The 27,944-nt window shown below is 47.8% G+C and overlaps 11 protein-coding genes across 11 annotated transcripts; 5 read left to right on the forward strand and 6 right to left on the reverse strand.

Annotated features, from left to right (window-relative positions):
* Positions 1 to 12: 12 nt before the first annotated feature.
* Positions 13 to 1,656, reverse strand: BHQ10_008602 (uncharacterized protein; the record flags this gene model as incomplete). The annotated part of the gene is made up of 1 exon (XM_040881426.1): positions 13 to 1,656. One exon carries the CDS (start codon positions 1,654 to 1,656, stop codon positions 13 to 15), a length of 1,644 nt encoding a protein of 547 aa, XP_040737104.1.
* A 4,677-nt stretch (positions 1,657 to 6,333) lies between these two features.
* Positions 6,334 to 7,500, forward strand: BHQ10_008603 (uncharacterized protein; the record flags this gene model as incomplete). Its single annotated transcript, XM_040881427.1, has 1 exon — positions 6,334 to 7,500. The coding sequence occupies one exon, from the start codon at positions 6,334 to 6,336 to the stop codon at positions 7,498 to 7,500; it is 1,167 nt and encodes a 388-aa protein (XP_040737105.1).
* A 1,167-nt stretch (positions 7,501 to 8,667) lies between these two features.
* On the forward strand, positions 8,668 to 10,196 carry BHQ10_008604 (uncharacterized protein; the record flags this gene model as incomplete). The annotated part of the gene is made up of 5 exons (XM_040881428.1): positions 8,668 to 8,833; positions 8,898 to 8,995; positions 9,053 to 9,415; positions 9,472 to 10,138; positions 10,192 to 10,196. The coding sequence occupies 5 exons, from the start codon at positions 8,668 to 8,670 to the stop codon at positions 10,194 to 10,196; spliced, it is 1,299 nt and encodes a 432-aa protein (XP_040737106.1).
* Positions 10,197 to 10,752: 556 nt separating this feature from the next.
* BHQ10_008605 (uncharacterized protein) lies at positions 10,753 to 12,426 on the reverse strand (the record flags this gene model as incomplete). The annotated part of the gene is made up of 2 exons (XM_040881429.1): positions 10,753 to 12,293; positions 12,342 to 12,426. 2 exons carry the CDS (start codon positions 12,424 to 12,426, stop codon positions 10,753 to 10,755), a joined length of 1,626 nt encoding a protein of 541 aa, XP_040737107.1.
* Positions 12,427 to 12,912: 486 nt separating this feature from the next.
* BHQ10_008606 (uncharacterized protein) lies at positions 12,913 to 14,565 on the forward strand (the record flags this gene model as incomplete). The annotated part of the gene is made up of 1 exon (XM_040881430.1): positions 12,913 to 14,565. The coding sequence occupies one exon, from the start codon at positions 12,913 to 12,915 to the stop codon at positions 14,563 to 14,565; it is 1,653 nt and encodes a 550-aa protein (XP_040737108.1).
* Positions 14,566 to 14,640: 75 nt separating this feature from the next.
* BHQ10_008607 (uncharacterized protein) lies at positions 14,641 to 16,164 on the reverse strand (the record flags this gene model as incomplete). The annotated part of the gene is made up of 5 exons (XM_040881431.1): positions 14,641 to 14,801; positions 14,849 to 15,543; positions 15,597 to 15,715; positions 15,763 to 15,822; positions 15,877 to 16,164. The coding sequence occupies 5 exons, from the start codon at positions 16,162 to 16,164 to the stop codon at positions 14,641 to 14,643; spliced, it is 1,323 nt and encodes a 440-aa protein (XP_040737109.1).
* Positions 16,165 to 16,392: 228 nt separating this feature from the next.
* Positions 16,393 to 18,017, forward strand: BHQ10_008608 (uncharacterized protein; the record flags this gene model as incomplete). The annotated part of the gene is made up of 3 exons (XM_040881432.1): positions 16,393 to 16,720; positions 16,775 to 17,748; positions 17,808 to 18,017. The coding sequence occupies 3 exons, from the start codon at positions 16,393 to 16,395 to the stop codon at positions 18,015 to 18,017; spliced, it is 1,512 nt and encodes a 503-aa protein (XP_040737110.1).
* A 382-nt stretch (positions 18,018 to 18,399) lies between these two features.
* Positions 18,400 to 19,120, reverse strand: BHQ10_008609 (uncharacterized protein; the record flags this gene model as incomplete). The annotated part of the gene is made up of 3 exons (XM_040881433.1): positions 18,400 to 18,831; positions 18,883 to 18,977; positions 19,027 to 19,120. 3 exons carry the CDS (start codon positions 19,118 to 19,120, stop codon positions 18,400 to 18,402), a joined length of 621 nt encoding a protein of 206 aa, XP_040737111.1.
* Positions 19,121 to 20,377: 1,257 nt separating this feature from the next.
* On the forward strand, positions 20,378 to 21,193 carry BHQ10_008610 (uncharacterized protein; the record flags this gene model as incomplete). Its single annotated transcript, XM_040881435.1, has 2 exons — positions 20,378 to 20,875; positions 20,942 to 21,193. The coding sequence occupies 2 exons, from the start codon at positions 20,378 to 20,380 to the stop codon at positions 21,191 to 21,193; spliced, it is 750 nt and encodes a 249-aa protein (XP_040737112.1).
* A 1,377-nt stretch (positions 21,194 to 22,570) lies between these two features.
* On the reverse strand, positions 22,571 to 24,552 carry BHQ10_008611 (uncharacterized protein; the record flags this gene model as incomplete). Its single annotated transcript, XM_040881436.1, has 5 exons — positions 22,571 to 23,172; positions 23,219 to 23,225; positions 23,276 to 23,824; positions 23,880 to 24,383; positions 24,439 to 24,552. 5 exons carry the CDS (start codon positions 24,550 to 24,552, stop codon positions 22,571 to 22,573), a joined length of 1,776 nt encoding a protein of 591 aa, XP_040737113.1.
* Positions 24,553 to 24,858: 306 nt separating this feature from the next.
* BHQ10_008612 (uncharacterized protein) lies at positions 24,859 to 26,542 on the reverse strand (the record flags this gene model as incomplete). Its single annotated transcript, XM_040881437.1, has 2 exons — positions 24,859 to 25,855; positions 25,905 to 26,542. The coding sequence occupies 2 exons, from the start codon at positions 26,540 to 26,542 to the stop codon at positions 24,859 to 24,861; spliced, it is 1,635 nt and encodes a 544-aa protein (XP_040737114.1).
* Between the last annotated feature and the right edge of the window lie 1,402 nt (positions 26,543 to 27,944).

The following is a 27,944-nucleotide window of genomic DNA, read 5'->3' on the forward strand; positions in this document are numbered from 1 at the left end:
ACATTGAACTCTTTACATACCAGCCACCGGCGCACCAACAAAAATCTTCCGCCTCTTCATCAGCAGACCCAACACAACAACCAACGCCCCAGCAGTAATCTCCAAAATATACGTCTTCGCAATAGCCCGGTCAATAACCGCCAAAACCGCCTGCTGATCAACCGCCGAAAGCGTCGCCATAAACGTATTTCCAGACCCTTCCATCGCAATCTCAATCTCGGCTTGCGTCAAATTTGGCAATATCTTCGCTATACCCGTCTCACTCTGATTCAGGTATACTGTATTGGCAATCGCTAATGCGATGGTGATACCGGCAAATTGGGCACATGTGATAAACCCAATTGCAGAAGCGATTTTCTCGGTAGAAACGAATGCTTGCGTCACGGAAAAGGAGGCTTGGATGAACATACCCACTCCGACGCCTATAAGAACTGTATAACCATAAATTCGACTCACAGAAGTAGTCTCGTCGACGGTATACATCAATGCGCCACCAATGACGGTCAGGACGCCGCCGATTATGTACCAGGGCTGATACCAGCCGAACCTAGACATGAGAGCGCCATTGGAGAAGATGAAGACAATCATGACGATGATGAATGGTAAAAGGCGAACTCCAGCATCGAGAGCGGCATCGCCACGCGCAAATTGGAAGAATATGGGCACCATGTAGATGGGTATGAACGCTGCGGCGCCGCTGGCGGCCGTCACGGCGAATAGGATCATGACCATGCGATCTGAAAAGAACTCAATGGGGATGAGACGATCTGCCTTGCTAGTGCCAATGCTGAAGACTTGTTGAAGACCTAGGATGATGAATAAGATGCCAGAACAGACGAAAAGACCGATGATTGTTTCCGAGTTCCAGGGGTATGTAAGACCACCCCATGAAATGGCTAGTATTCCAGACGTGAAGGCACCAAATGTAAAAATAATCCCGATATAATCCACTGTCCTAATGCGATCCTTGATCGGAACACCCGGACGAGGATCGACGCTCGGAATCATAAATAGATAAACCGGCGCAAACACCGCTCCAACGCACAGATTGATATAGAAAGCCCAACGCCAGGTAGCAGGCGAATCACTAAATGCGCCCCCGATAATCGGACCAAGCACTATTCCAAGTCCCCACGTAAAACCCGTTCCGCCAATATATATAGGCCGTTCCTGTAACGTAGTCGTCTGCGCAAGCAGCGTCATAATACCAACATAAATCCCAGAGCCGCTAACACCACAAAGCGCTCTTCCCAGTATCATCACATTCATCGAAGGCGCAGCTCCGCAGATCGCGGATCCAATCTCGAATATCGCCACGGTACCGATGTAGAACCATTTAGAGTTGAATTGGCTGTATATTTTGCCCCATACTAGATTTGTGGCGGTTGCGCCGAGCAGGAAACTGACGCTGAGCCAGGTGAGTTTGTTGACGTTACCGAGGTCTTTTATGATGACGGGCTGCACGTCGGCGACGACGGTGTTGTCGAGGGCGAAGAGGAAATTGGATGAGAGGATGGCAGCGACGACTAGAGACCAGCGTGCCGTGCTCATGTTTCTGCGTGGTTTCTCGATTGATGAGTTCTGGTTTTCAACGTCAAGGCCCTCATGGTGCGAACCCGAGTTTGTTTTTTTGAGAGTAGTTGCATCTGGATACATTTCGGTTTTGTCAGGAGGCAGGTTATTAGGAATACCCTTTTCTTTCTCGGCTTCAGACATTTTCTCCTGTCAGGGATGAAATACCAATCGTGAGATGGAGCGGGGGGTGAGCGAGGTACTTCGAATACAAATATCGTTGAATGTTGAGTCTAATCTATTGTCTATACCTATGTATGCGAGACATTATCTGCCTCTTATACCCACGACATAATCATAGATTTCATACGACCTTAGATTCCAAACTTACACATTTGTAATCTCAAAACAAACGGTCGATCAGATATTCTCAGCGAAACGGAGTAATATTACAACGAAAAGTGTCCGAATAACACTTATGCATGACCCCTAGAAATAGCCCTATGCTTTCGAAAACTCTATACTATGCCGGATCAGGCAACAGTATCGTTCTTATCTGGACAACATATCGATCATTACGTTAACAACACCATATTTTGCATACATAGTTTCAGTTTCTAATTGCAAGAAAATTACTAATTGCCATCTATGAGCTGAACGATGCTGTGCCTAGGAAATGGGATATGCAAACCCCCAAGAACCCTCCAGATTCCTCGAACTAGTTAAAACATAAGTTTCCGATATTCATAAATCTCGATTACTTGTCGCGTCACCTCACCCCACCCACCTAGCGGTTGGGAGTCGGCCCGGGCTCAAGGGCCACCCGGGCTCAAGGGCCACCCGGGCTCAAGGGCCAAAATATTGACTACGTTGTGTTAAATAGATTTTAGTCCACCAACACCATATAAATCTAATATAAAAATTAGACAGATAGTAATTACAATCCTTGTTTACCTATTTCCCTGAGTATCGATAAAAAAACCGAGATTTTGAGGCTCTGTTGGGGCCTCCGCTTCCGCTGGCTCCTCTAGGCCAAGAGCATGCCTCTTATGAATCCTTAACAAATCACCCTCATGGCGGCGTTTTATGAGGCGATTCGCATCTTTAACATAAAGCGCACCAGATGCCTTAACCTGACGTCTTGTAGATTTTTTATTCTTGCGCGCTGCGGTGTCTCGTATCCTTGAAAAGCTCTCACGGTGAAGATCGCCTAATTCGGCCATGGTGAGGCTGCCTTGGTTAATCGTTTTTATACGCCGTGAGAGCCCCGGGCTTGCTTCGTCTAATATATCTTTTATACAGTCAATTGATTTCTCAATCTTATTGACGTAGCGACGTAGTTTTGCAGTGGTTGACGGTGGAGATATTGATTTTGTAGTTGGTGAGCTGGGAATAGTATCATCCGCCTCGCCGTAAATTTTCAACGTATCCCCCTCTGTAGCTAATGCTTCAAAAGCCTCATCTGGTGAAGGCATTTGACTGAGTATAAGCTCAGGATTAACTGGCCAAATACCCCGTTCTCTCCAGCCATTCCGAATCGTCCGTGTAGTAAAGGTTTTGACCCGAATATCATGTAGCTCTTGAAAAAAGTCATTTTTATCAAAATCAAAGCCCCCTAAGCGCGCAATCTTATTTACAACTCTCCCATGAACGTGCTTATATTGCTGAAAAGGCACTCCATCAAGAGGCTGTAAAAAGTGCGTAGAATGCGCTGGAAATCGGAAAGGTCGGATATGCCAGATTTCACAGTATTCAACAAACTGCATCGTAAGATGGGTCGTATGATTATCCATGAGTAGTAACCGCCAGTGCTCATGCCATTCTGGCTTTGTAAAATGATGAAAATGTTGAAGCCATTCAAAAGCTATCTCATCCGTTATAAATCCACCTTCTGAGGGTGCGATTAGCCAATCGCCATCTTTGATATGATTATACCATTCCTCCATGTGCACCTTGCCTTTTGGAATCAATAACGGCGGTATAATCTTCCCCTCGGCGTTTATACATTCAACAAGAGTAACGGATTCTCGAGAAGACAGGCTAGAGACTCTTTTTGATATTTTTGGGTGCGCTGTTATCACTGCTTCGTCTTTTCCATGTCCAACAACGAATCCGGTCTCATCAAAGTTCCATAGGTTGCAGGGGCGGATTTTATAGTCTTTTATAGCGATTTGTAAGTCGATAAACCAGCGCTCAACCTCGCCGTAGTGCTCTGCAGCCGTACGTTCCTTTTCTTGAGGCTTTTGTACGATTCGTACGTACTCTGGTGGTAGGCGCTTCTGAAAATCATATGCCCACATCTTTCCAACGCGGGGGGGCTCTCCGGGGCCGGTAAAATCTTTTCCGAGTAAATAATTCGCACTTTCCTCGATTTGCTCGCTTGTAGGTGAGGCGCCAATATTATCTAGATACTCAAGCCATAGAAATATCGCCTTTTCTTGATCTAAAGATAATGCGCGGTTGGTTGGTGGGCGTGTTGAGCGAGAGGGTAAAGAATTCCACCGACGGGAGAGCTTTTTGCGAGACACCCCATATCTGCGCGATAAATCGCTAAAATTTGGCTTCTTTTCGCGTGGTAAAGCATTGAGGATCTCTGCAATCAATTTCTCCTCAGCTTTATATAGCCTTGGGGTTATAATGGCTGTGTTTTTGACGTTTACAAATGATGGGTTGAGATTTTGAACATTTTGGCCCTTGAGCCCGGGTGGCCCTTGAGCCCGGGCCGACTCCCAACCGCTAGGTGGGTGGGGTGAGGTGACGCGACAAGTAGTCAGTTTCCTCGCATAAGTAGTGTAATATCTGTAAGAAGTGGCCAATAATCTCACAATGTTGATGTAGCGCATCCCCGGAGACTTACATCACGTAAGCGGGCGAAATTTATGCCGATTTCCTAGTATGGAAAATTAGGGCTACGTATATAAGTCTCCGAACCTCGATGTCTGAGAGTACAGCGACAATTGGGTTATTTTTCTTTCGATATTTGGTTCGCTACAGATACTCAATTCTCGAATTTTCTGCATGTATGTATTTCTTTTCCACGAATTCCTTCTGGGTGTTTGTAATCATTCAGCGACGAGTTCTGGTGGATAGTCTCCAGAGGTCCTTTTAAATGGATATGGGCGAAATACGTAGTTCGTAAGGGGCTTGCTGACTGCCTACTCAACATAGGAGTAGCTTGAGGGGCTCCCAACCTTCGTTTCTATATATATTTTATCCTCTCTCATTCAAGATATATCTGATATTGGGTTCTAATCAAACTGAATATACCTGCTATTCCAGCTGAGCTTCATCTCTGAGATGACCGGACCTTTTCATGTGGAGTGAATACCATCATAGAATAATACGGGTCACAGGCACATACGTCTAAAACTAGTGAAATCTAAATCATCTTTCATATGCCTACTTATGTACCCAAACAAGTCATATCCTCCCCTCCTTCTTCTCATATATCTCGTCTTGCGGCCAAAGATACTAATATCAGGTCATCAAGCATGTGTATACCACTTGACTAATTTGATTCCTTTTGAATGCCCAGATATTCTCTCATCACAATTTTCAGGCAATAGCTAGACCCACATAAAGATTTCTGGTTGATTATGGTCAAGCTGCTGACGATATTCTTTCAAATGACAGGATGAGTAAAAAAATGAGCTTGAAGCCACAAAAAGCTTTCATACAATCACATGCAATCATTTTCTAGCTATTGATTTGGTGGGCATCGTTTTGGTGCTCACAAACAAAGAACTTTAAATGCCCCTGGTTTTGTTTTGCAGCGAATGCATCGTCGATCGTGCCGGCATGCACTTGCTGGCTTCTTCTCTGGCTCTTTTCCTGTGCACGAACTTGAGGGTCGAGAAAAAGCTTTTATTTGATCAACAATGATGCAATGATAATTTTTTAGCTCTATTGAGAGTCCCTAATTGCTTCCTTCGGCTTTCGGCTTCCACGCCGTCGTTGGGCCGGTCACGACAAACAAGGGCGGTCTCTTGAATTTAGTCTATCTTTAATTTTCTTTATTCTTTCTCTTTACAATAAGAACATAATTCTCCGGCTAATACTCTGTATTCGTCCAGCCTTTTAAGGTTTAAATCTATATCTCAGTCTCCTTCCCGACTCAAAAGCATGCAATGCTATCTCCATCCTTGATATTTTGATCAATACCTCTCTACCAGATTATAATCATGAGACAGACAGAAGTTACTGCCCAAAGCAAAATAGGTACGACAACATACGTACGAGTAGAGACTCGCAAACTCCGATACACCGGAGATGCCATGGCAGCCTTCAAGATTGCTAAAGGAACTGAGAAAAAAGTCCACAGCTGTCCCCACTGCGAAATTAACGACTCTTGCTTCCTCAATATCTGGAACAACATGGAGGGCAAGAGAGCTTGGATTGTGAAAGAACGAGCAAATAAGCCACCTGTAGACGTGATTTCTTACCGGCATACTGGCGGCCGATATGCTCTAACATCAGTGTTATCTCCTCGGATCCGCCTTTCTATGCAAGACTATCGACCTGACGAAAACGTACTTGAGGCTGTTACGACATTTTCAAGCGACTTCCATGCCGCTGTCAATAAAGAGCGAGAGTCGAGCTCCGGTCTACACGACATCGACTTGATCGAGGACACATCAAATCGCGCTAGAAATCGGTGCTGAGATCATCATAGCAGCCGACAGCACCGACGCTCCCATCCAAATACAACCAGAACTTCATTCATCGCGTGCCGGCTCTGACGACCATCTTTCTTCCTGGGGCCGACTACTCACTGGTCTAGAGTGCGATCCACCAATCATCACCATCTTGGCTGTATATCTCATGTTCTGCCAGTCATTCACCTTTGAGCCTGGTCCAGCACAGGCAGACTACGTGTATGCCGCATTGACTGCTGTTGATTGGATAAAGGGGAATGATGAGTATAGGAAACGAGTCGAGAGTTTCAAGAAGTCAGCGCACGCCACTGTGCCCAACCTGGACGATGTCAAGAGTGGACAGGATCGCTCTTTCTGGCGGATTGCGCATCAATATCTTATCGCTATTAATAGATTTGAAAATTCTCGCCCATTCAAAGCACCTCGGAAAGCGCATATTGACCACAATATTAAGCCCGAGCTTGTCATTGCAATGCGTGCTCTCGACACGATTGGTTCAGCGTATATGCGCTGCGATGGGGCTGCTTGGCTAGACGACGCCGGTATGGATGCACTCATAGGATCAGCCCTGCCAAACGATGTGATGGATTTGCATACCGACATTAGTACAGGAGAAACCAGGAACACGCTACGTCTAATCTACCCGGACGGACTCGATATGGATCAGGCAATGAAAGTCATGTCCACCTATCTCTCGGGCCAGTTGTGTGAACTCTTCCGCGGCCATAAACGAGCACGGTTTGATTGTCGCGAAGATGGGAGGATAGCCGCGTCGTCTGCCCCATATAGCTTTTGTCGTGCCCGCCACCGTCACATTTTTGAGGTAATGGAAGTTTATATCGACAAGTACGGTGATCAATTTTGGGAATGGACATGGAAGATTTTCAATATGGCTAAGGCCCAGGTTACCGAAGAAGGGCTGAAAGAGTCTCTAATTTGTGCGCTTATCCGATCCGTGAAGCGAGATGATCTACCACAATCGCCCATCTCAAGATTCTTTGACGTTTACTACGAAATGATTGAAGATGGGTCAGCGCAGATGCAAAAGAACAGCCCCCTCGGCGTGAGTGAGGATCTCGCAACAATCACTCGTAAGATCCATTCATTATGGCATGGTGAGCTGCTAAGTGACAGGAAAGAGCCAGGTTGGGGCCGTCGTTTTGATGCCGAGTCTGACAGGCTCTTTGGTGAGGCTGCTACGCTTCTAGAAAAGAATGGGAATGTGGACGACATGTACAAATTTGCGATTGCATATGGCCGCTTGAGCAATGGTCTGCCTTATATTGCTTATCACACTATTGATGCCATCATTATGGCTAATGGCATTCTCTAAGAATGATTTCTTTTGTGGTTATCGATCAAACTCCGTTTTCGCTTCTGTCCCAGCGTTATTTGGACAGAAGCACATCAAATTTTGCTCCACGAAATGATTTTCATTACGAGCTGAAGGTGGAAAAGGACGACGCCAGTGGTAATTGAAGCACAAATTGAAACGGTTTACGCAGCCTTTTACAGTTTCAGACTGGGGATAGCCTCATACCCGTTTCTATCAATCTTTGGTCTCTTCCTTTCGTTTTTTTATTTTCTATTGTCACGGAGTCATCTGATTTTGTTGATTTTTTCAACTTGCCATCAACTATGGAGCACGCAATGTGCCCCAGATTTGCACTAGAAAATCCATATCGCCATATCAGGTAGCTCCATTTTCTATGCCTAAGCCAGCGTCCGTGCCTTAGACTCTGAAGAGTCATTGTTTGATTGCTTGATGGATTCGAGTACGTTGTATCTTGGATCATTTTCAAAGCTCTTATGCTAGTGCTATTGAGCAAAGGTGCTTATTATGTCTTCGCCCATAAGGGCGACCCTTCTTCTTTCGTATCTATGTTAAACAAATATCGGTCCATTTGTTTAGCAAGCCTACTTCTAGTGTACAAAATCTCTTGTACATATTAGTTGTCTACTGTAAATGAGGAGAATGATGTACCAGAACAGTTCAAGCGTGGTGGAATAGAGAGAAGACTCATAATGTTTTCCACAAAAAAATCATCCGCATTACAGTTCTAAAAGACGCAAAAAAGGAAATCTTCTGGACGTTGTGGGAATCGAACCCACGACCTCCTCAATGCGAATGAGGCGTAATACCCCTATACCAAACGCCCCTTGCCCCAGTTTTCGATTATTTTAAAATATAAAGTGAGTATTCCACGACCACAGCAGATTCATTGTGTGATGGATGAAATGGATGAACAGATCGCTATGCTCAATGCTCGCGTGGAATGATAGCACGGGCACATATCTAATCTCCCCGTAATCCGCCCCCGTGCCGGAGGTGAGGCAATTTAATATCAAGTCGCTAAAAATGAGTCATTGTCACGTGTACCAGCATCTTATATCAAATGAATTTCATCGTTTGTTGACGATGAGCTTTCCACTATTATGAATAATCTGCTAATTCCCACGACTTTATCATAAATTCAATCGCACCGAAACGCTAATCAAGATGGAACTTCAGGAGTCAAGCCGACCACACAGTTCGTCTGAACCGGTCTCCGAAGCATGGAGACTCTCTCGCGAAATCGAGCAGACAGAACTGCCCCCCGCCGATCATGGTAAAGGTGCCTGGTTGGCTCTCCTGGGCTGCGTATTAGCTCAGGTACCAATCTGGGGTAAGCAATTGAGACAATCCGCGTGAATTCATGCCTAGGTAGTCGCGGTCTGATTGTTCATCAGGCTTCTCTCTTGCTTGGGGAGTCTTTCAAGAATATCTGTCGCATACAGAATTCGGAGAAAACTCTGGTAGTATCGCTGTCATCGGAACCACTTCAAGTGTAAATCCACTTCCTCCGTCATATCATCAACAGCGCTGTGACTAACCGGGCAAATAGGGCATCCTATACATGCTATCCCCCATAACATTCTCGGTACTTACAAAATACCCTCATCTCCGCAAATCATGCGGCTGGATTGGTGTCATGATTTCTATTGCCGGATTCTTACTTGCATCTTTCGCAACCGAAATGTGGCAATTGGTCATCACGCTTGGCGTACTATCTGCCGTCGGCAATGGGTTATTGTTCACGCCTACGACGCTGTATCTGGATGAATGGTTTATTCGTCGTAAGGGGTTGTCGATGGGGATCATGTGGGCGGGCAAGAGTGTGGCGGGTGTTGTGCTGCCGTTTGTTGCGCAGACGAGTCTGTCCAGGTTTGGGATGGGGAATACGTTGAGGGCGTGGGCTGTTCTGACTGTATGTCATATCCCCCGATACCCAGAGTACATCTCCAAAATCTAATGGACATCTAGGGCATCATCACAATCCCACTACTCAGATTCATCCGCCCACGTCTTCCCCTGCCCGCATCTCGCACACCACGCCGTCTCGACATGAGTTTCCTACGACTCAGCACATTCTGGATACTCGAAATGAGTAACATAATTCAAGGGTTGGGCTACTTCCTTCCATCCGCATACTTATCTTCGTTCGCGCGCGACATTGGTCTTTCCGATACATACGGCACTCTAGTCCTCGCCTTATTCAACGGCACATCCATATTTGGCGGCGTAATCATGGGCATACTCTGCGACAAGTTTGATGTTACCAACATCATCCTCCTCTCGAGTGTCGCGTCTGCGACCTCTGTGCTCTTATTCTGGGGCTTGTGCCCTAGTAGTCATCACGGCGGCGTTGCAGTCTTGACTCTTTTCTCACTTACGTATGGCTTCTTTGCGGGTGGGTTTAGTTCTACGTGGTCTGGTGTGTTGAATGAGGTGAAGAGAGTGAATCCGGGGATGGAGACCGGGTTGGTGTTTGGGTTGTTGGCTGGTGGGCGCGGAATTGGGAATGTGATTAGTGGGCCGGTGAGTAGTGCGTTGATGCAGAATCAGGTAGGTGAAATAGGAGGATTTTCGACGAATTATGGGGGATTGATCTTGTTTACGGGTCTTACGGCGGCTTTGGCTGGGTATAGTGGTATGTGGAAGGGGTTCAGCAGACTATTGTCAGTTTTCTGAACCGGATTCAAGGTTAGAAGCGAAGCTGTTCATCGCTGGCATCTATTGGTATAACTATATACAGGGACTTGTTTGGTATTATCCGTATTGAGGGCAAAGTGCTTCGGTGAGCATCGGCCACGGGAATGATGTATTGCATTGTCGTGTAAGTATGGTATCACATCAAGTATGACAACACTTTCGTTGGAAAAGCGAAGTATCCAATGTTTGCGAGCTTGTCTAAACTGATATGGCCACAATCCAAGGTCCACGTAGAGATTTTCGAAATCTGCCAATCCCTAATATAAGTATGTAGGGTTTTGCAAGTTGAAGAATCTGGTTTTCTATGATTTCCAATTCCTTCCCTAGCGAAGAACAATCACAGAATGGCCTTGCGAACTCACTGGTGATCCAGGATTCAAGATAGATTGCCCATAGCTCGTTGCAATACAATCAGTAAGCTTGTAACCTGCGCGCCTCGACCAAAGCCAGTTGTGGTCATGTAGTTCTAAGTTTGCCCAGTTTCTAGAGTGAGAGAACAAATGTCTTCTCTATCGGATCAGAGAAGCGTTGTGCTTGAAAACGTTTCATCCATCACTTCGAAATCTGAGCTCTCGCATCTCTTTGACTCGGAGTTGGGCTAGTCGCTCCCCCCAATGCAGGCGAATTACTTGCAGCTATACTCGCGACGTTGCTGGCATGAGCCAAGAGAAACTTACAACACGTAAGAGTGTACTTGCAAGCTCGTGTCCAAGTCTCATCGTTCTGATTAAACCCCAGCTTGATACTTGCATCGCCAATCTTGTCACGTTTGATCTCATACGGAAGTTTTAGGCCTGTTGTATTTATACCCTGCTGTCCTCGTCGATTAGCCATAGGCACAGGAGTATTTTCGACATATACACCCAATTGTCGCAGACATTCCAAAAAGGCGACCATTCCAGCATCGAAACGTCGGTGAACCCAGGGGAGGTTGAGCGGCATATCGCCGGACGAGAATAAATCTAGGCTAGTAGACTTCGTCGTACCGGACGAACTGTCTGCGGCTGGGGCTCCTTGACTGGATGATTGGCTCGAATTCTGCGACGAATCTTCAAATTTCTCGATCCTTGAAGTGGAGCCCATTGGTTTCAAACGGTAACCATGGAACTGAAAACCTAGCTTTTCCGCTATTGTCGCTAGCAAGAGACAAGTCTGACCCCAAGCCGCGTTGATTTCTGCCCAGTCAACAGATGGATTTGCCAAACGACCCAAACGTAGTCCATTAATAGTACCAAAGAATCCGTCATGGCCGATACAAAACGCATCGTTATACACGTTCGTTCTCTGAAGTCTCTCAAGCTGCCTCGAGTCATGATCATATCGCATATTCAGAGCATCTCGCTCATCCTGAAACTCAGCCAGAGATAGCGCAAATGTGTTGCGCTCCCTCCAAAATTCCTCTTCGTCAAGATCTAACTGCCGTGACTCGTCCTCTAAATGAGCTATTTCGCGATCAAGGTCCGCCTTTTCTTTTTCCAAAACGAGTAGTTCCTGATAAGCGGCTTCCTCTTCTTGCAGTGTGGACTTTAAGTTCTTCTCAGCCGCTTCCACCTCGGCCTCCGTGGGTATCGATGCGTTTATGGTTTTCAAAAATGAAATGTAGGCATCCCGTTCTTTCGTAGTACTCGCTAGCCTCTTGTGTAGTCCCTCGACAAGTAAATCCGTACATTCCGTACAGATGGGATGGTCGATATCGGAACGAGCAGATATGATGTCAAACAGTCTCGCAGCTTTTTCAACCTCATCTGACAATGATTGATGCTTTGCCTCGTGACTGGTGCTTGTCTTTGCGGCTCCGTTGCCTTGCGTGTGTGACAAGAGCCCATCCCCATTCATCCCAGTAGATAGTTGCGGCGGCGCAAGTTGAGACTCGGTAAGCATCACAAAGGACATTCCGCCACTGCTCTCTCCGCGATTAAGCTTTGGTGTTGGGTGGGCGCCTCCATCGCGCGGTGCGGGGATTGAGCGTCGGTATATAGGAGCGTTGGCATGTCTGGAGGCACGGTCGTACAACTCACGGCGTTCGGGAGGGTACGCTGGTCTGTGAGATACAGTATGGTCAGGATGTTCTGGAAGAGACTTTCCTGTAGAGCCTATCGAGTGTTAGATTTAGTTGATCTATAATGAACATTCATTCATACCAACAAGTAAGTCGAAGGCGGCAGGATTGAGGGCCTCGAGGGACCCATCAAGTTTGAGTGGAGTGCGACACTTTTGGCAATACATGGTGCACGCCTTCCGATACGTCTTCCAGATGTCGGTTATCGTTATCTCGCCTTCAACATTATGCCGGGTTTGAGGTATACAGCAACATAGACAGTTCAAGCTCGGATGGATGATGATTGATAGATGCGAGTCGTCCAGACCCACCACGTCATGGTTGCTGGCCGAGAGCCCGCTAATACAATCTTAGAGTAGTTCCGCCGATAAGATTGTAGCGCGTGTTCCGGCCACGCGCCTCGCGTTTTTGTTCAGCTCTGTCTCGACATATCGACCATAGAGCTTCTTAGCTTTGGTTGATTCAAATGTCAATCGATATTTATTACTTTCTGTGGGCAATTCAAGTTCTGATTTAAGTTACATCTCATCTTGGCGTACGGGCGCTGAATCATCAAAACCGCACCCATCTCATTTGCGACACATCCATCGCCAACAGTTGCTTCGAACAATAAAATCTGCTCACTGCCTACAATTCAACATTTATGCTCCGGTATGGAACCACCGCGCAAACGGCAGCGTCTTTCGCCCGACCCCCGAAACGACGTTGACCTACAGATAGCACGAGCGCGAAACGACCAGAAGCTCAAATCGCTGTTCGAAGGCATTTTCGAAAAATACGGCAAGGACTTTAGTGATATCGGCGATGAAATCGATTTAAGTACCGGTGAAATCGTGGTCAACAAAGGACATGTGCAGCACATGGAACATGAAGACGATACTGGAGAGTTAACGGGAGCGGAATCGGAAAACGAGGGGGAGGCGTCGCACAATGAACAGGATGGAACCGAAGATTGGGATACGTCATTTCAAAAAGCGAGAAAGGCTCTTCTCAGTTTGGGTAGCAAAGATGTTGAGGCTGCTATTGAGGTTTCGCCGGTCGAGACACCTGTGAGCAGACCCACCGATCCCCAATGGCAAGCTCCCGAGATAGATGCAAACTTCTGGACGCCGCCGAAGAAGGAATTGCCAAAAGAAGTACATCAGACTCCTCGCGCAGAGCGGCCCAAGTCTCCGCCATCAGCTGCGTCAGTTTGGGCTGTTCGCACACCAGGACGTCCACGAGGTTCAACATCCAAGAAAGTCCCAGCATCAAAAGGACAAAGCACTTCCTCCAGTAAGAAGACGTCGGCACGCGCAAAGCCAAAACGCAAAAGTCCTCTGAAACTTGACTGGAACTTTGCGCATATACAAGATGATAACAGTGACTCGGATGATCCGCTTCAAGACGACACGCTGCCTTCAAGCATCCACTCGAATAAGGTCCGTGGTCGCAAGAGTGTCTCTATTACGCCGAAAGCGTTGAGTGTTATTTCCAATAACGTGCTTGATACCACTCCCAAGCGCCAAGGCAAGGGCGGTGATAAAAAGAAAATACGGCATGCCGAACAAATAGAACCAGTACCCGACACACCTGAAGTGCTGTCCTCGAGCCCAGCAATACTAAATGAAACACCAACGCATAGACGATATCCAGTGAACTTCGATTCTCCGTCAACCATCAAGCTAGATGAGGTTATTCTCACCCCTGACGAGGTAAAAGTGATTGTGAGATTCAAATGCGAATCTGTTACCGGTCTGTGTATGGAGGACATAGTAGAACATCTTCCTGGGAGAACATTGGATGACTTGCTGAATTGGGCGGATCACCATTCACTTTTGTTTCTGTCCAATGGGTCCGTGACTAACGCCGGGTGGTCCACGGATGACCTGAAGAAACTTGACGAGTTTGCAGATGAGTCCGGTATGTGGTGGCGAGATATTCAAATCTCTTTCCCTTGTCGATCAAGGAAAGAGATCGAGAAGCAAATGATACGAATATGGACTGAGCGGATATTGGAAGAACAACAGCGGATAAAAGACGAGGAAGAGGCCATGGAATTGGCTCGAAAGAAGCGGAAACATTCACAGACTCCGTACTCGGACGATAATGATCCTGCACTGAGAACAGGCGATGTCATGACGAATGATGACTTGGAGGACTTGCTAGAAGAGGAGCTGGACAATGACTGGTCGAGTATTTCAGCTATTGGCGTAAGACCGCACGAATATGGCGCCTCTAGTTCGCCTCGCAAGTCGCCACAGAAATCGTCGCCGATGAAAAGCTCCCCAAGGAAGAGCTCGGCATCTCCACGCAAGTATTATTGATGCGTTTAAAGTTGCCATATAATGATGACAAGCCTTGGTACCACTTCAGTCTTCCGATCAATCGTAATATAGATCTTAAGCGTTGAGCACATCCTCCAACTTAGTGTCAGTCGTCCCGCCAACGTCTCCTGCCATAGCCCAGAACTTGGAAAGATGCCTCGCACCCGTATCAGTCAACACAGTCACAATGCGATGGCCGGGACCAAGTTCCAGGGCAGTCTTGACTGCAGCGAAACCTATAACACATTAATTTCTCGTACGTGATCATGGAAAGAATACTCACAATTTACTGCACTGCTACTCCCCATAAATATCCCATCCTTCTCAACCAACCATCGCGCCATGGCCATCGCCTGCGTATCCGTAACCCGTATCGCATCATCAATCAACTCCCGCCCAGCCTCAAAATTAGCAGTCTGTCGATTGATCCCAATTCCTTCAACAATCGTATCAACCTGCGGCCTGCGTCTGGTGCCTTCGCGTTCCTTGATATCAAACATGACACCATACCTAACACGATTATACAACCCACTTCCCTGCGGATCAGCAAGAATGATCTTTATGTTTGGCAATCTAGGCTTCAGATATAGCGCAACACCAGATATAGTGCCTCCAGTGCCTGCACCAGCAATGAAAGCATCAAGTTTCCCGCCGCATTGAGCGTATATTTCGGGCCCTGTTCCATTGAAATGCGCAGCATGGTTGGCTGCATTTTCGAACTGGTCTGTGAAAAAGCCTCGTCCTGCGGATGCGCCAGGCTCAGTGGTCGGATCTGTTGTGGTTAGTTGTGTCCCGCTCTTTGATGAAAGTTTGCCTGGTGATGTATTGTTTGAAGCAGTCCGCTCTCGAGCTAGATTGCGAGCTCTATTGACGAAGTTTGCTTGTTCCACGATTGGGGCTGGCGGGACGCGGTCTACGACTGCTCCTAGTTTGAGGAGGAGGTCCGATTTTTCCATTGCCTGATCGGAGGGCATGCAACTATAGACTAATCAGCAATGATATTGTATTGTCCTGCAGGCTTATAGACTTACATATGGGCCAAGTAACCACGGGCACGAGCAAGTGTCGCTAGAGATATGCCAGTAGAGCCCGAAGTGCCTTCGTAGATGACGTCTCCTGAATGCGGCCGCAAAGATCCCTCTCTCTCGGCCTGACTTGTCAGTAATGAGAGTATTGCCACTAAGAAATCAGACTTACTGTTTCTATCATGCTCAATGCCACTCTATCTTTGGGGCTACCACCTGCGCCATTGAGGAACTTGTGTATGTCAGTATATCATATTGATGTTCAAAATTATTTCAATTGACTTACCTCAGCCTTTGCGAGAATCTCACACCCAGTCTCTTCGGATAGCGACTTGATGCGAAATAATGGCGTATTGCCAATGCATCCTTCGACACCATCAACTATGGCCGGAGGCCCATGCCGCACAGTAGCCAATAATTTCTCGTCCTCTGAATTGCCTGGTCTGGTAGCTGACTGTTTTCTTGTGGTAGGCGATTGGGGTTGCTGGTAACGATGATATATTTCCGTCAAAGCTACTGTCACCAGAACGCCAGCGACGAACGAGCTGAAATAGATGTAGCGTGCGTCAGCCATTTCAACATGCGCGATACTAATTTAAATGGCTCCTTCACAGCACTCTTCAAAGATCGTTGTATTTGGCTGGACGAAACAGGTCGATTGATCGTTTTTCATCATCAAGCTTATGTAAGCGATGAGGACATCAGAAGCTTGGACCACCTCTATTTTGGCCGACGTCCGCAAGAACCACACACTCTTCCGAAGAACATCAAGCGTCATCCTTCACGTCCACTCTCCGGCCCAATGGACTCCCCTCTTCTGAATCAGCTGTTCCGACAACTCTTCAACCATCGAGCATGTCAATGCACACGCCCGACATCCGTCCGCCGACTCAATGGCACGAGACGTGGCCTGCAGCATTATCAACAGTCTCGCTCGTTCCTCAGCAGACGAGAGACCAGCCCAAAAAAGAACGCGACGAATGATGGGACCATGTGGACAAAACGGGACGATTATCCCAGAGATCTTGATCAGCAACTCCGGACATTCCCTCTTGTCACGGCGAAGGACTTGCGGAACAGGCGCGAACGGCCGAGGCAGGTGAAAATGCTGACAAGAGAGTTTATCGATGGTTTGCCTTCTCTTCCCGCAAGAAACCTGCTGGAGTTTGACTAAGATTTTGTAGATAGCTTATACAACCCACATTACGGATACTTCTCCAAACACGCAACCATCTTCCATCCCGGCGAACCATTCGATTTCAGCCGCATCGAAGATGGTCCTCACTTCCACCGCCTACTAGGCGAACGATACACCGAATTCGAAGACAAACTCGACGAGACAAACCCGGACATCGCTCGACAATTATGGCACACCCCCACAGAACTGTTTCGACCGTACTACGGAGAAGCCATTGCGCGATATCTGGTCACAAATTACCGCCTTTCACTGTATCCCTACCATGATCTGATAATCTACGAAATGGGTGCTGGAAACGGAACGCTGATGTTGAATATCCTTGACTTCATCCGCGACTCCGACCCGGAAGTCTATGCCCGCACAAAGTTCAAGATTATTGAAATCTCTTCGTCGCTCGCAAAAGTACAGAAAGAGAACCTTCGCGCCTCTCTCACCGCGGGCGGTCATACGGGCCACGTCCAAATCATTAATAAATCCATCTTCGACTGGAATGAATATATCCATTCCCCTTGTTTCTTTCTTGCGTTGGAAGTGTTTGACAATTTCTCCCACGACGCCATTCGATACGACTATGAGACCGAAATGCCGCAACAAGGTGGCGTCGTAATCGACTCCGACGGCGAGTTTTGCGAATACTACAATACCACTCTGGACCCTCTCGCATCACGGTTTCTACGGGCAAGGCAAGCTGCATCCCGCCGCCCATTTCCGAGCCCCTTACCATCAAAACTGTCGCGAACTCTGCGCAGCTCATTACCTCTGGGACGACGCGATTATACTCTCCCAGAATACATACCGACTCGCTTGATGCAATTTTTCGATATCTTGAGAGATTATTTCCCGGCTCATAGGCTTGTGACCAGTGATTTTAGCAGTTTGCCGGATGCGGTGCCGGGACTCAATGCGCCTGTTGTGCAGACGCGATATAAACGGAGGACGGTGCCTGTATCAACTCCTTTTGTGCGTTTACCCTTCCCTCTTTTCCCTGCGCCTAATTCCGTACACTAATGGTTCTATAGGTCCACCAAGGCTACTTTGACATCTTCTTCCCGACCGACTTCAACGTCGTTGAGGACCTGTACCGCGCCATTACGGGCAAATTGACTTTCGTCAGCAGCCATGAGGAATTCATGGAGCGATGGGCTTATATTGGAGATACGGAGACGAGGAGTGGAGAGAATCCTTTACTGACGTGGTATAAGAATGCTAAGGTTTTGGCTACTGTATAGCCCGTCTGCAGTGTTGCATTGTTGTACTGTGCATGGAAGGATTTGATTTGTATGTACGACTACTGTCAAGGTTGATATCCAGGAGTTTGAATCTATGAGACCGGAACGGAAGTTCAAGACGTGCTGAATATGTTTTGTTGACCTTTTCCATTCTGCTTCTCTTTTCCCGGAAATGATTACGTGCAGCGGCTACCATCATGACATAACAGAATGGCTCAGCCGAGAGAAGAATGAATACACCCAAGAACCAATATGAAATTAGAAGCCGACTCAGAACGCCGCTAAACGCCGACGCAATAGATAATCTGAATTGGCACGAAATGCAATGTATGCACAGATCAAAGTAAAAGAAAGAAGGGTCAAGACTGCAGATATGCTCAGATTATAGAACAACAGCGAAACCACCTGCCAAACCAGCAGCAATCATGAAAAGACCATAGACCTGACTGAATTCACTCAAGAATGGCCTCATGACGCCCACGGACCCAGCTGACGTTTTCCCCGTAGCGACAGAAGCAGATCCCGTACCGAATCCAGTGTAGAGCACATCACCACCACCAGAAGTCGTTGCTGTGCCTGTAGCGGTCGCAGTGGCGCCGCTAGTGGCAGAAGAAGTGGTGTTGTAGCGTCTGGGTTCCTGTGCGCCGCAAGGATGGTCTTGCACGCAGGCTGCCTGGCAGGTTGAGTCACCGTTGCAGTTGGCTTGACATTGGGTGTTGTAGGCGGTGCAGATGAAGTAGGGGATCGTTTGGGAGTATTCGGTGGAGTTGGGGGATTGGCCGTCGCCGCAGACGCAAGAAAAGTCGAGGGTGGACTGTATCCAGGTGTTAGTAAGGGTCAATTGCTATCAGAATGGGGGGCTTACAGGGTCGCAGGTGTCACTGTCTGTGGAGGCGGTGCCGTTGGGGAGTTGGAGGCAAATCAGAGGGCACGATGTCTTTTGCTGTTCGCACCATTGGTCTGTGGTATTGTTAGATTCGTGTCTAGAGATAAGGACCGGAAATCTTACTCCGAGTAGCGATAGGAATGGTGCTGGGGTCAATTGTCTGACTGGCAGCCAGACTGACCATCCAAGCCAGATAGAGAACCGCCTGAACAAGCATCGTGGCTGACGATCGTGCAATGTGAGGTACGTCGAAGTTGAGTATCTGAGATAATGATAAGCTCACTGATTACTCTGTTGATCAAAATATATGTGACGGGAGGAGTAAAAGGTAGGGAGGTGCAGCAGCAAGCAATATGTAAGAAGAGAGAATGTAGATCAGAAGCTACAAACAAACATTCTTGGTGTTGGTCGAAAGGAATGCATCCGGCTGTCTCACCTACCAGATCTTGAGGGAGTGTCACACGAGAGCGCAATCAGAGTGGTCGAGACGACGATAGAATTATAGACAGACAGTACCAAAGAGTGACAAGACAGAAACAGACAGAAACAAATGTTGAGCCCCAAGTTGGATGAGGTGTCAATTGATCTTTGTGAGGAAAACGGAATGAGAGAGAGAAAGAGGGGAGGTCGGAGGAAGCCAAGGGGCATTCCACATTCGGCAAGAACGACGGGAGGCAGCACGACCGCCGTCCGTTTCAAGAACAACAGTGCCTGGCTCGGCTATTACATCCTGTTTATTAAGGCCGCTGTTATCTACCTAGGCATTCCCTGGTCATGCTACAGAATAGAATCATTGCACAGTGCACATCTCACATCTCCGTACAACTAGCTCTACCAGAGTATTTAAATATATCTCTCAATTGCAGCAGATAGAAGCTCAATGATCAGAATCTGCTGTTATGAGGTTCTTCAGAAAAAGTAAAGAGTGGAGCAAGCCATCGGAGTTTGTACTACGTACAGGGTAAAGCTAAACAAGGGGCTCAAGAAAGGGGGGAGCTCTAGCTAAACTTAGTTGGGTAGACCCTTGTCGCAAGTTGCATTGCATTTCCTTTCTCGAGTCGTTAGCATCCGAACATAGGGATTGTAATGGTCAAGCTTTCTGTACATGAGTCCGCACTGTATGCTGTTCTGACCCAGATCGGCGAATTCTTGACAAAATAAATATTTACATGCCTCAGGCCAAAGAGAGCCGCGCCCCACTACAGCTACCCGATTGGTGGAAGCATTCCGGTTCGCTTGCCGCGACGCACGGACCAGACCGGCTTCTGGAACGTCGGCCAAAGCTGGCAACGTGCTCTGCCAAACAGCGAGCCTTGCGCAAGCAGTCTCTACTTTCCTACTGTTACTCGTATTTGAGTGCTCATTGGTCAATCACTTGTTTGTTTCTTTGTATCACCTATCGCATTCGGCACTTTCGATTGCTTCAGTCCCTGAGGTGCCACGGTCTCCCCGGTCTGCGCACTGATCTCGATGGATGGAGCATACAACCGATGAAGAGACGGGTTCAAGCGGGCCCTCAGCAGCAGCGCAACCCGCTGTCGACACCAGCAATGGTGGTCATAACGATAACGACGCTCTCAAGCGCCATGTGAGCGAACTCAATAGTGACGACACTACTACACCGTCAGTATCAGAAACCCACGATACGAACGGCGATATTTTTCCTCCATTACATCCCAATTTAGACAACAACGCAAACACGAAAAGGAAAGACAGACCTATATCAGGCGTCGTACCGCCATACTGGCGCCACCAAAGAGCTCTTTCGCGAGCATCGCTGGCTTCTTCGGTAGACACGCACCGCAGCTCAAAGCCAGCTATCACGCTCGAAGACCACACGGCAGACCCCAACGCCACCACTACAAGAGGACTATGGGCGCGAAGTGTAACGATAGATGACCACGTCGTTGTATCAGGCAAGACGGGAATAGGCGCGTACGTCGTTTGGATGTGCAATGTACAAACCCTCGATGTATGTCCATCAGCAAATCATTCTACCAACTTTTCTGCCAAAATTGATAAATTAACAAAATGCTAGGGCGGCCCCATGATGATCCCCATGCGATACTCCGAATTCGACGAACTCCGCTCCTTACTTGCAACCGCTTTCCCTCACGCCCGTAACGCATTACCACCATTACCTCCCAAAAGTCTACTCTTCAAATTCCGGGCCAAGTTTTTAGAGTCCAGACGAGTAGGATTACAGTACTTCTTGAATTGCGTGTTGCTGAATCCCGAGTTTTCGGGGTCGCCGGTGTTGAAGGATTTTCTGTTCTCGAGGGTTGATTGATTGATTGATGGTCTCAATTTGAGGTTTACTATCATTACGATATACGATGTTAATATTCTCTTTGTTCTCGTTTCGTTTTTTGATACCTATCTAATCCTGTACATATTCATGCACGAGTCTATATTGCATATCTTGATATTCCGATCTGATACCGTTATGACATCAGCCTCGGCGATAACTTAATCCTAGGTAGAGCTTAATTCCATGATCTGCCAAAACCCCAGATCCAACACATAAGGTGCAATGTAATTGGCCCCAAAAACCCCGCATTGAGTCATGTCGCTGCAGGATATAGCGGATATAGATTTATCTTTTCATTGTTCAGCTGGACGAATCGGAGATAGGACTTAGTATATGTCGGTTGGATGTTCAGCCGGGTTTACGATGGTGTTGCCTACCTAAGTACACACAGAGTAGATGGGTAGGAGTAACCTCTATAAAAGTGGGATTAATGTCGCGTATGGCATGAAGTATTTCATGTATTAAATTCAAGTCTTAACGAAACGAAAGATAGATAGACAGGACAGCATGGCCCAACCGTACGATGTAACGACTTACCTCCTCGACAAGGAGAATATCCGCGACACACTCTTGCGCATGGTATCTTTCTCTCTCTAACACCATATCCAGTCAAATCCATTTAAATTCGTTTATCTGATAATGATGGTAGATGTTCGCCTTCGACCACCGCCTCCCCCTAACTCCGACCCTGGTGAACCAAGTCTACACCCCGCGCATAACAATCAACTACCCTACACGCCTCATCGGCACCGGCGCCGAAGAAATGAGTAGCCACGTATGGGCCGAGAGATTGGAGCATTTCCATGATGAATATGATACTACAGAACACATTATTCAGTAGGCCCTCCAGCCTTTATTTAATAGTTATGAAGAGTGCTGATGTTGGGGTAGGAATCTACTGGCACATCTACCGCAACCATCGCCTACAGCCACGAGACCAGAGGTGTGTAAGGTGAATGCGTATGCGCAGGGATTGTTTTATAAGAATGATGGAGAGGGGTTGCCGCGGGTTATGGCACGGAGACAGGCTGTACGTCACCCCCTTTTCCTTCCCCCTCCCCGGAGTCATTGAAGAAAAGTGAATGTCGGATTGACGACTTGAAGGGTCACTATGATCTAGAAATGGTGCGCGTAAAAGAGATTGAAGAGGGTGGCGAGAATCCCTGGCGCATCAGAGTGCAGAATGTGGTTTTGGATTGGCAGGATTTGCCTGGCCAAAGGTGACGTGATTTATTATGCATTCGTAGATTAGGGCTTCATCTATCATGAAATCAAGACATGAAACTAGTACAGTGCTTATAACGAAATGGTATAAAAATGAGACAGATCAAAGTCAAACGAGATGAATAAGAAATATCATCGCTTTCCCTCAGGAGCAGGAACGCCCTCCTCAGGGGCTGTACCCGGTACACCTCTCCCACGAATCGCAACAGTCTTGCTCTCCTGCGTCGACCCTCTGCTTGTAATTTTTCTCGCGATAGTCGAAAAGAAACCCGTCTTCTTACCACCACTTTTCTCTTCCTCGACCGAAACCTGGTTGACTGTAGTGGTAGTCTTCTTTTGCGTCGGTCTACTCCGCGACACATCCGGTACCTCATCCTCTTCCTTACTGTCCTGCTTATTATTGGCAAGCTTGGCCTTTTCCTCCTCAATTTTGTCTTTTACGTCTTTCTTCTTTTGCTTGTATTTCATGTATCCTTCGATACCCACGAGGACGGCATAGGATCGGCTAATTGAAACGTGAGACATGTCCACGCCATTGTTCTGGAGCGCATGCACAAAGGCGCGGAAATTCGCGGCGGGAGGACGGTAGTGACCACTAAGCGGCGACAAGCTGCGTAGTTGGCCGTCCTTGATTTTGAGGAGGCCTGCGGCGGATATGCGGGCGCCGCGCAGGAAGGAGGAGTGCTGGAAGGCGCCGGACTCTTTGATGCCGATGTATATTCGGAAGGATGTATCTATACAGTCAGTACTCACATTCGCAACTTAGACAGATGAGCTCACCAGCGACCTATCAAAACGTTAGTCTTCATATAAGTATCATGTATGGAAAGGACGTACAAAAATCCACTTGTCCCTCTTCTTCAACGACTTTTGCATCAAATGATTGAAAATCACCGCCGGACTCACGTACTCAATCTTTTTGATCCCCTTTGCATTATCAAAATCCGGATTCATATACCGCTGAACCTCTTCATCTGAATCCTCTTCCTCCTCTTCGTCGCTTTCATCATCATCATCACTATCAGTCGTAAAAACCTCATCCCCCTCCTTTGTATACTCCCTAAACGTAGGCGTCTTATCCTCCACCGGCACAACACCACGAATACTATCCTTGAACCGCTCACTATCCGTCCATACTCGTTCTCCATTCTTAGCCCATCGGAACCGGCCGCTTTTATCTACAATGACGAGATAATCCTGTCGCTCCTCCCGGCTTAGGTATCGTACCTGTTCACGCTCAAGTCTGTCGCGCGGGACACGCTCGATTTCGACGTCTTTGCCTTCGCCGTAGTCGAGCCAGTAGAAGAAGTTTTGCTTTGAGGGGCTGTTTTTCCATATACTGTGATAGGCGCGTAAATTGCTGCCGTAGCGGTGTTTTGTGTCGACCTGCAACGAATTAATCAACCACGTGCACGAAGAAAGTGGTGAGATAGGGAGGTACCATTTCCAGAAAATACTGCAAATCCATCATCTTCGCCTTCTTTTCCACCTCCGCAGCCGTGCGGGTCGGTATTAATGGTTCACGATGATGCTGTGTCTGCGCTGTGTGCTGGAATGTATGCACCCTCTGCGCGCCATTTTCGCTCCTTTCCTCAGAACCATTTTGTTCTACAATCTTGTCTTCCAGATTATCATCCCCGCCGGCCCTCAGAGCGATTTGCCCTGCTAGTTTCCACTTCCGTCGGACTTCGGGCGAAAGGCCGCTTTGACTTGTGCGCCGCGATGCTTGTTCTCGTTCTTCCTCTTGTTCTTCCTCATCTTCATGTCGTATGATATCGTCTCTGTCGTTTTTGTCTGGTTCGACGTCGCCGTTCGTCTCGGCGTCGTACTGGTTCTGCATCGCCTTGTGCCATTGCGCTTCCTTGACGGCTTCGATCCAGCGGGTGGACGAGGAAAGAGACCAGCCTTTGAGTTCTCGACGCGCTCGATAGCCACGGTAGTACCTCTAACATCAACATGTCAGAATCATGTAGTCAGTAGTGTAAATAGGGTAAATGTACCTGAATTGTCTGCGCAGCTTGTTCCTGTTGTTTAGTTTCTGACTCGGATGACTTTTCCACGCTATCCGTGACGTCATGGCCCGTAGCGACCGTCGCGGGGTCGGAGTCAGCCATTTCAGTTGAATGGTGCTGTGCACATGAACTGTCGTAAAGATGAGTGCGCAAATATTCGACTTCGCAATGAGTATATTTCGAAAACTTTGGAGAACAGAAAATGTGTAGAGTAAGGTGGCTGTGTTGCAAGGGAGGGATTGATTGTTGGTTGGGATCGGTGGAAATTGCATGTGGCGCCCGCCTCGTCGCATCATTTGCGCTCGGCTGATAAGATACGGTCTGCTCTATAGGACAAAATATCTCGTTGCATACTTGGAATGGATCACATTTGAGGGTGACGACTCTAACAACTATACTTGGGTATAACTAGTAAATATACACAAACTCATCATTTTGACGATCCGTCAAATCCAAAAACGCTTTCTCGCCAATCTCCTCCTGCATTTCGAGTCCATTTGCACCAATCTTAGGCTGCTCGGTCTGCTCAATCTGCTCAACCATACCAGCCGTCTTGTTATCCTCTGCAAAATCATGGTAGTGTTTCTGCATGGAATGATCCACCATTTTGGCGGGCTTGCCGTTTGCTACGCGCTTCTTTTCTTGACGCTTGTTTAGCCACATCAGGTTTACCCATTGCAGGGCGACGACGACCACCAGAGCGATAAAGATGGCGAGGCAGTCGCGGAGACCGGGGTGGTAGGTGGGTGCGTCCTTGGAATTGAAGAGTAGAGGGCCGACGATGTTGCCGGCGCTGCTAGCAGCGTTGTAGACGCTGGCTACGAAGGAGCGTTTTGTGGCGCCGCCGGTGTTTCCGACGATCCAGGATACGATCAGAGGGTTACCGCCGAAGAGGAATGCCAATAGATAGTAGCCCACGAGCAAGGCAGCGGTGTGGTGTGCGTGGGGGACGGCGTAGAGGATTGCCAGACCGGCGACGACGGGGGCGATCAAGGCGAGCAAAATACTGGCTTTGATGCTTGTCTTTTGAGCGAGGTAGCACGCGACCAGAATGACCGAAGTCTGCATGACGCCGAATGGCATATTAAGCAAGCTAGTAGTGTAAGAGTCAAATCCGAAGCCCTGCAAGATCAATGGGCCAAAGATATTGGTAACACTGGCGCCGACGTTGAGCAAGAAACTCATAGAGAAGAAGAGCCATGTTTTGGGCTCGAGGAGTGCTTCCCACACGTGCTTCCACTTGTACTCGCGATTACCAGTACCGGTTTGATTCGCTCGGAGACGCTCGACAGCCATACGCTTTTCTTCCTCGTTGAGAAAGCGCGCGGAAGCGATGTCATTGTCGAGCAGCAAGAAGATCATAGGTACGGAGACGATGGTGAGTAATCCAACGAAGAGGAAGATACTACAACAATTAGTATCATTTTCCACAAGAAGAAGAGAAAGGGCCATACATTTGCCATGATCTCAGCACGTCCGAGTGAATATGGGCAAGACCGACACTCAATGCAGCAGAAAAGAGATTGCCGATACCGTTTGTTCCGTACCACAGAGCGACTCTTAAGGGTTGCTCAGCTCGTCGATACCATTGAGCAGTGATGACACTAAACAGCGGCAAACAACCAGCCTCAAACAAGCCCAAGAAGAAACGAGTTGCCAGCAATCCACTGAAATTGTGGCAAGCAGCCATCGACGCCGCAGAAACACCCCATCCAAGGACAAGAGCAGGCATTAAAATGCGATGCGGCACTCGTACAATCAGATACGACGACATGGGCTGCCACGCCAATTGAGCCATCGACGCAATCGAGCCAACCAGCGAATACTGACTGCCTGTCAGGCCTGTGTCTTGACGCAGACCAAAAGTGGCACCGTACCCGAGCACGGTCTTGTCGACAATCTGCAGGAAATAAACCCACATCAAGACGACGAGGATGCGCTTGTCAGTCTTGCGACAGATGCGCTTGGAGTCTTCCTCGGTGAGGAGGACGCGCTCGCCATTTACAAGAGTGGCGGCGCGGTCGGCGTGTTTGATGGTCTCGTCGTCGATAACATGTTGGTGGTGGGCGGTGTCGATTTTGTCTTGATCCATGGTTCTATCCAGGAGGTGTAGGTCTAATTAAAAAGATAGTATATAACAGACAGTCACCCAAGATGGAAAAATATCGTAACAATGCCGGCTGGGATGATCTCTTATATAGATAATCGCCACACGACCGACCCGTCCTCCGCATTTTGCAAGCACTATGGATGCCGTCAACGCATGATTTAGTGAGTCTGGAGTATGGAGAACTTGAGTTGCCGACGAGACCCCCTCTTTGTGGGGGATGACTTTGTCGAGCAGCCAATCGTTTCGGGTCGTTGTGGCTCCCCCACGGGGAACTCACTATCGTGCAAGTTGTAGCAACGAATGAACAATCTGATTAATTGACTTGGCATGGATCATTAACTTATACTGGCGTCTCTACCATACATAATTGTATAGCCGGAGGAAGTCAGACGCGTACAACAGTAACGAGACGAGGCAGGGCACCCCCACGCAAATCACCCGTCTCATTCTTTCCCAAGACCCCAGACTTTCATCCCCAGTTTTTAGCCTTGTTTTAGTCTTCTATCTCTCGCCCACAGCCAATCGCTGTCCCCCAAGGCTCAGACCCCCCAAAACCAAGACTTCCTATATCAGTAATCCGAGTATCCAAATACTCTGAAAAAATTGGATAGAGTTTGCAGAACTGCAAATTCGCCCCTTCCGGGATCTGGACCTTGGTACTGCTTGCACGTGAATTGACTCGGGATCTGTTTGTCGGGTAATGATCAATTGCCGATCACAACGTGGGGATTCCACTGTCGTCGGGTATTGCACAATCAAAGACCTTGGCTGCTCAGAAGCATCTGCCACGATACTGCTATGGGCAGATAAGCGACGCGAGGCCTTACTCGAATACGTAGGTGCATGTTTTGGCAGCCTTATCGTCTTCAAAGTCAACTTATACGTGATTCATAGACGCGTCATCGACTAGAGCAACATCACCAGGCATAAAGGCATGCGAGAATGGGATAGTGAGATTGCAGGCGAAATACAGCAGATCTTTGCTGATTGGCCAAATTGATGCGGGCCACGTGAATCTTGAATGTAGATCACGTGGCGCACCGCCCAGCTACGACTAGCTAGTCAGGTGACACTGCATCCACGTGTTTCTGCCATGTTTCTCAGGTGTCACAGCCAAAAGGGGCCGGAGCCATGATTGGCCAATTGGAGCTACGAAATATTCCTGCGTTCGTATCCATGAACCTTAAGATAGTTAGCAGACCCATCTTCATCCTCCAAACTAGCTGATTGGCGTTCAACTCCCGACTTGACGCTGAATCGCGCGTGCAATTGGGCTTTGGAAAGCGTCTGTGCTCCGCTTTTAAAGCTATATCTTCAGCTGTGAGATTCAACATCGTCTAGCTCCAACAACCTTGCTTATGACCCAATGAGAGTGAGCGATTGT

Source organism: Talaromyces amestolkiae (genome assembly GCF_001896365.1).
Source record: "Talaromyces amestolkiae strain CIB chromosome Unknown scaffold20.1, whole genome shotgun sequence".
In the NCBI taxonomy this organism is placed as follows: domain Eukaryota; kingdom Fungi; phylum Ascomycota; class Eurotiomycetes; order Eurotiales; family Trichocomaceae; genus Talaromyces; species Talaromyces amestolkiae.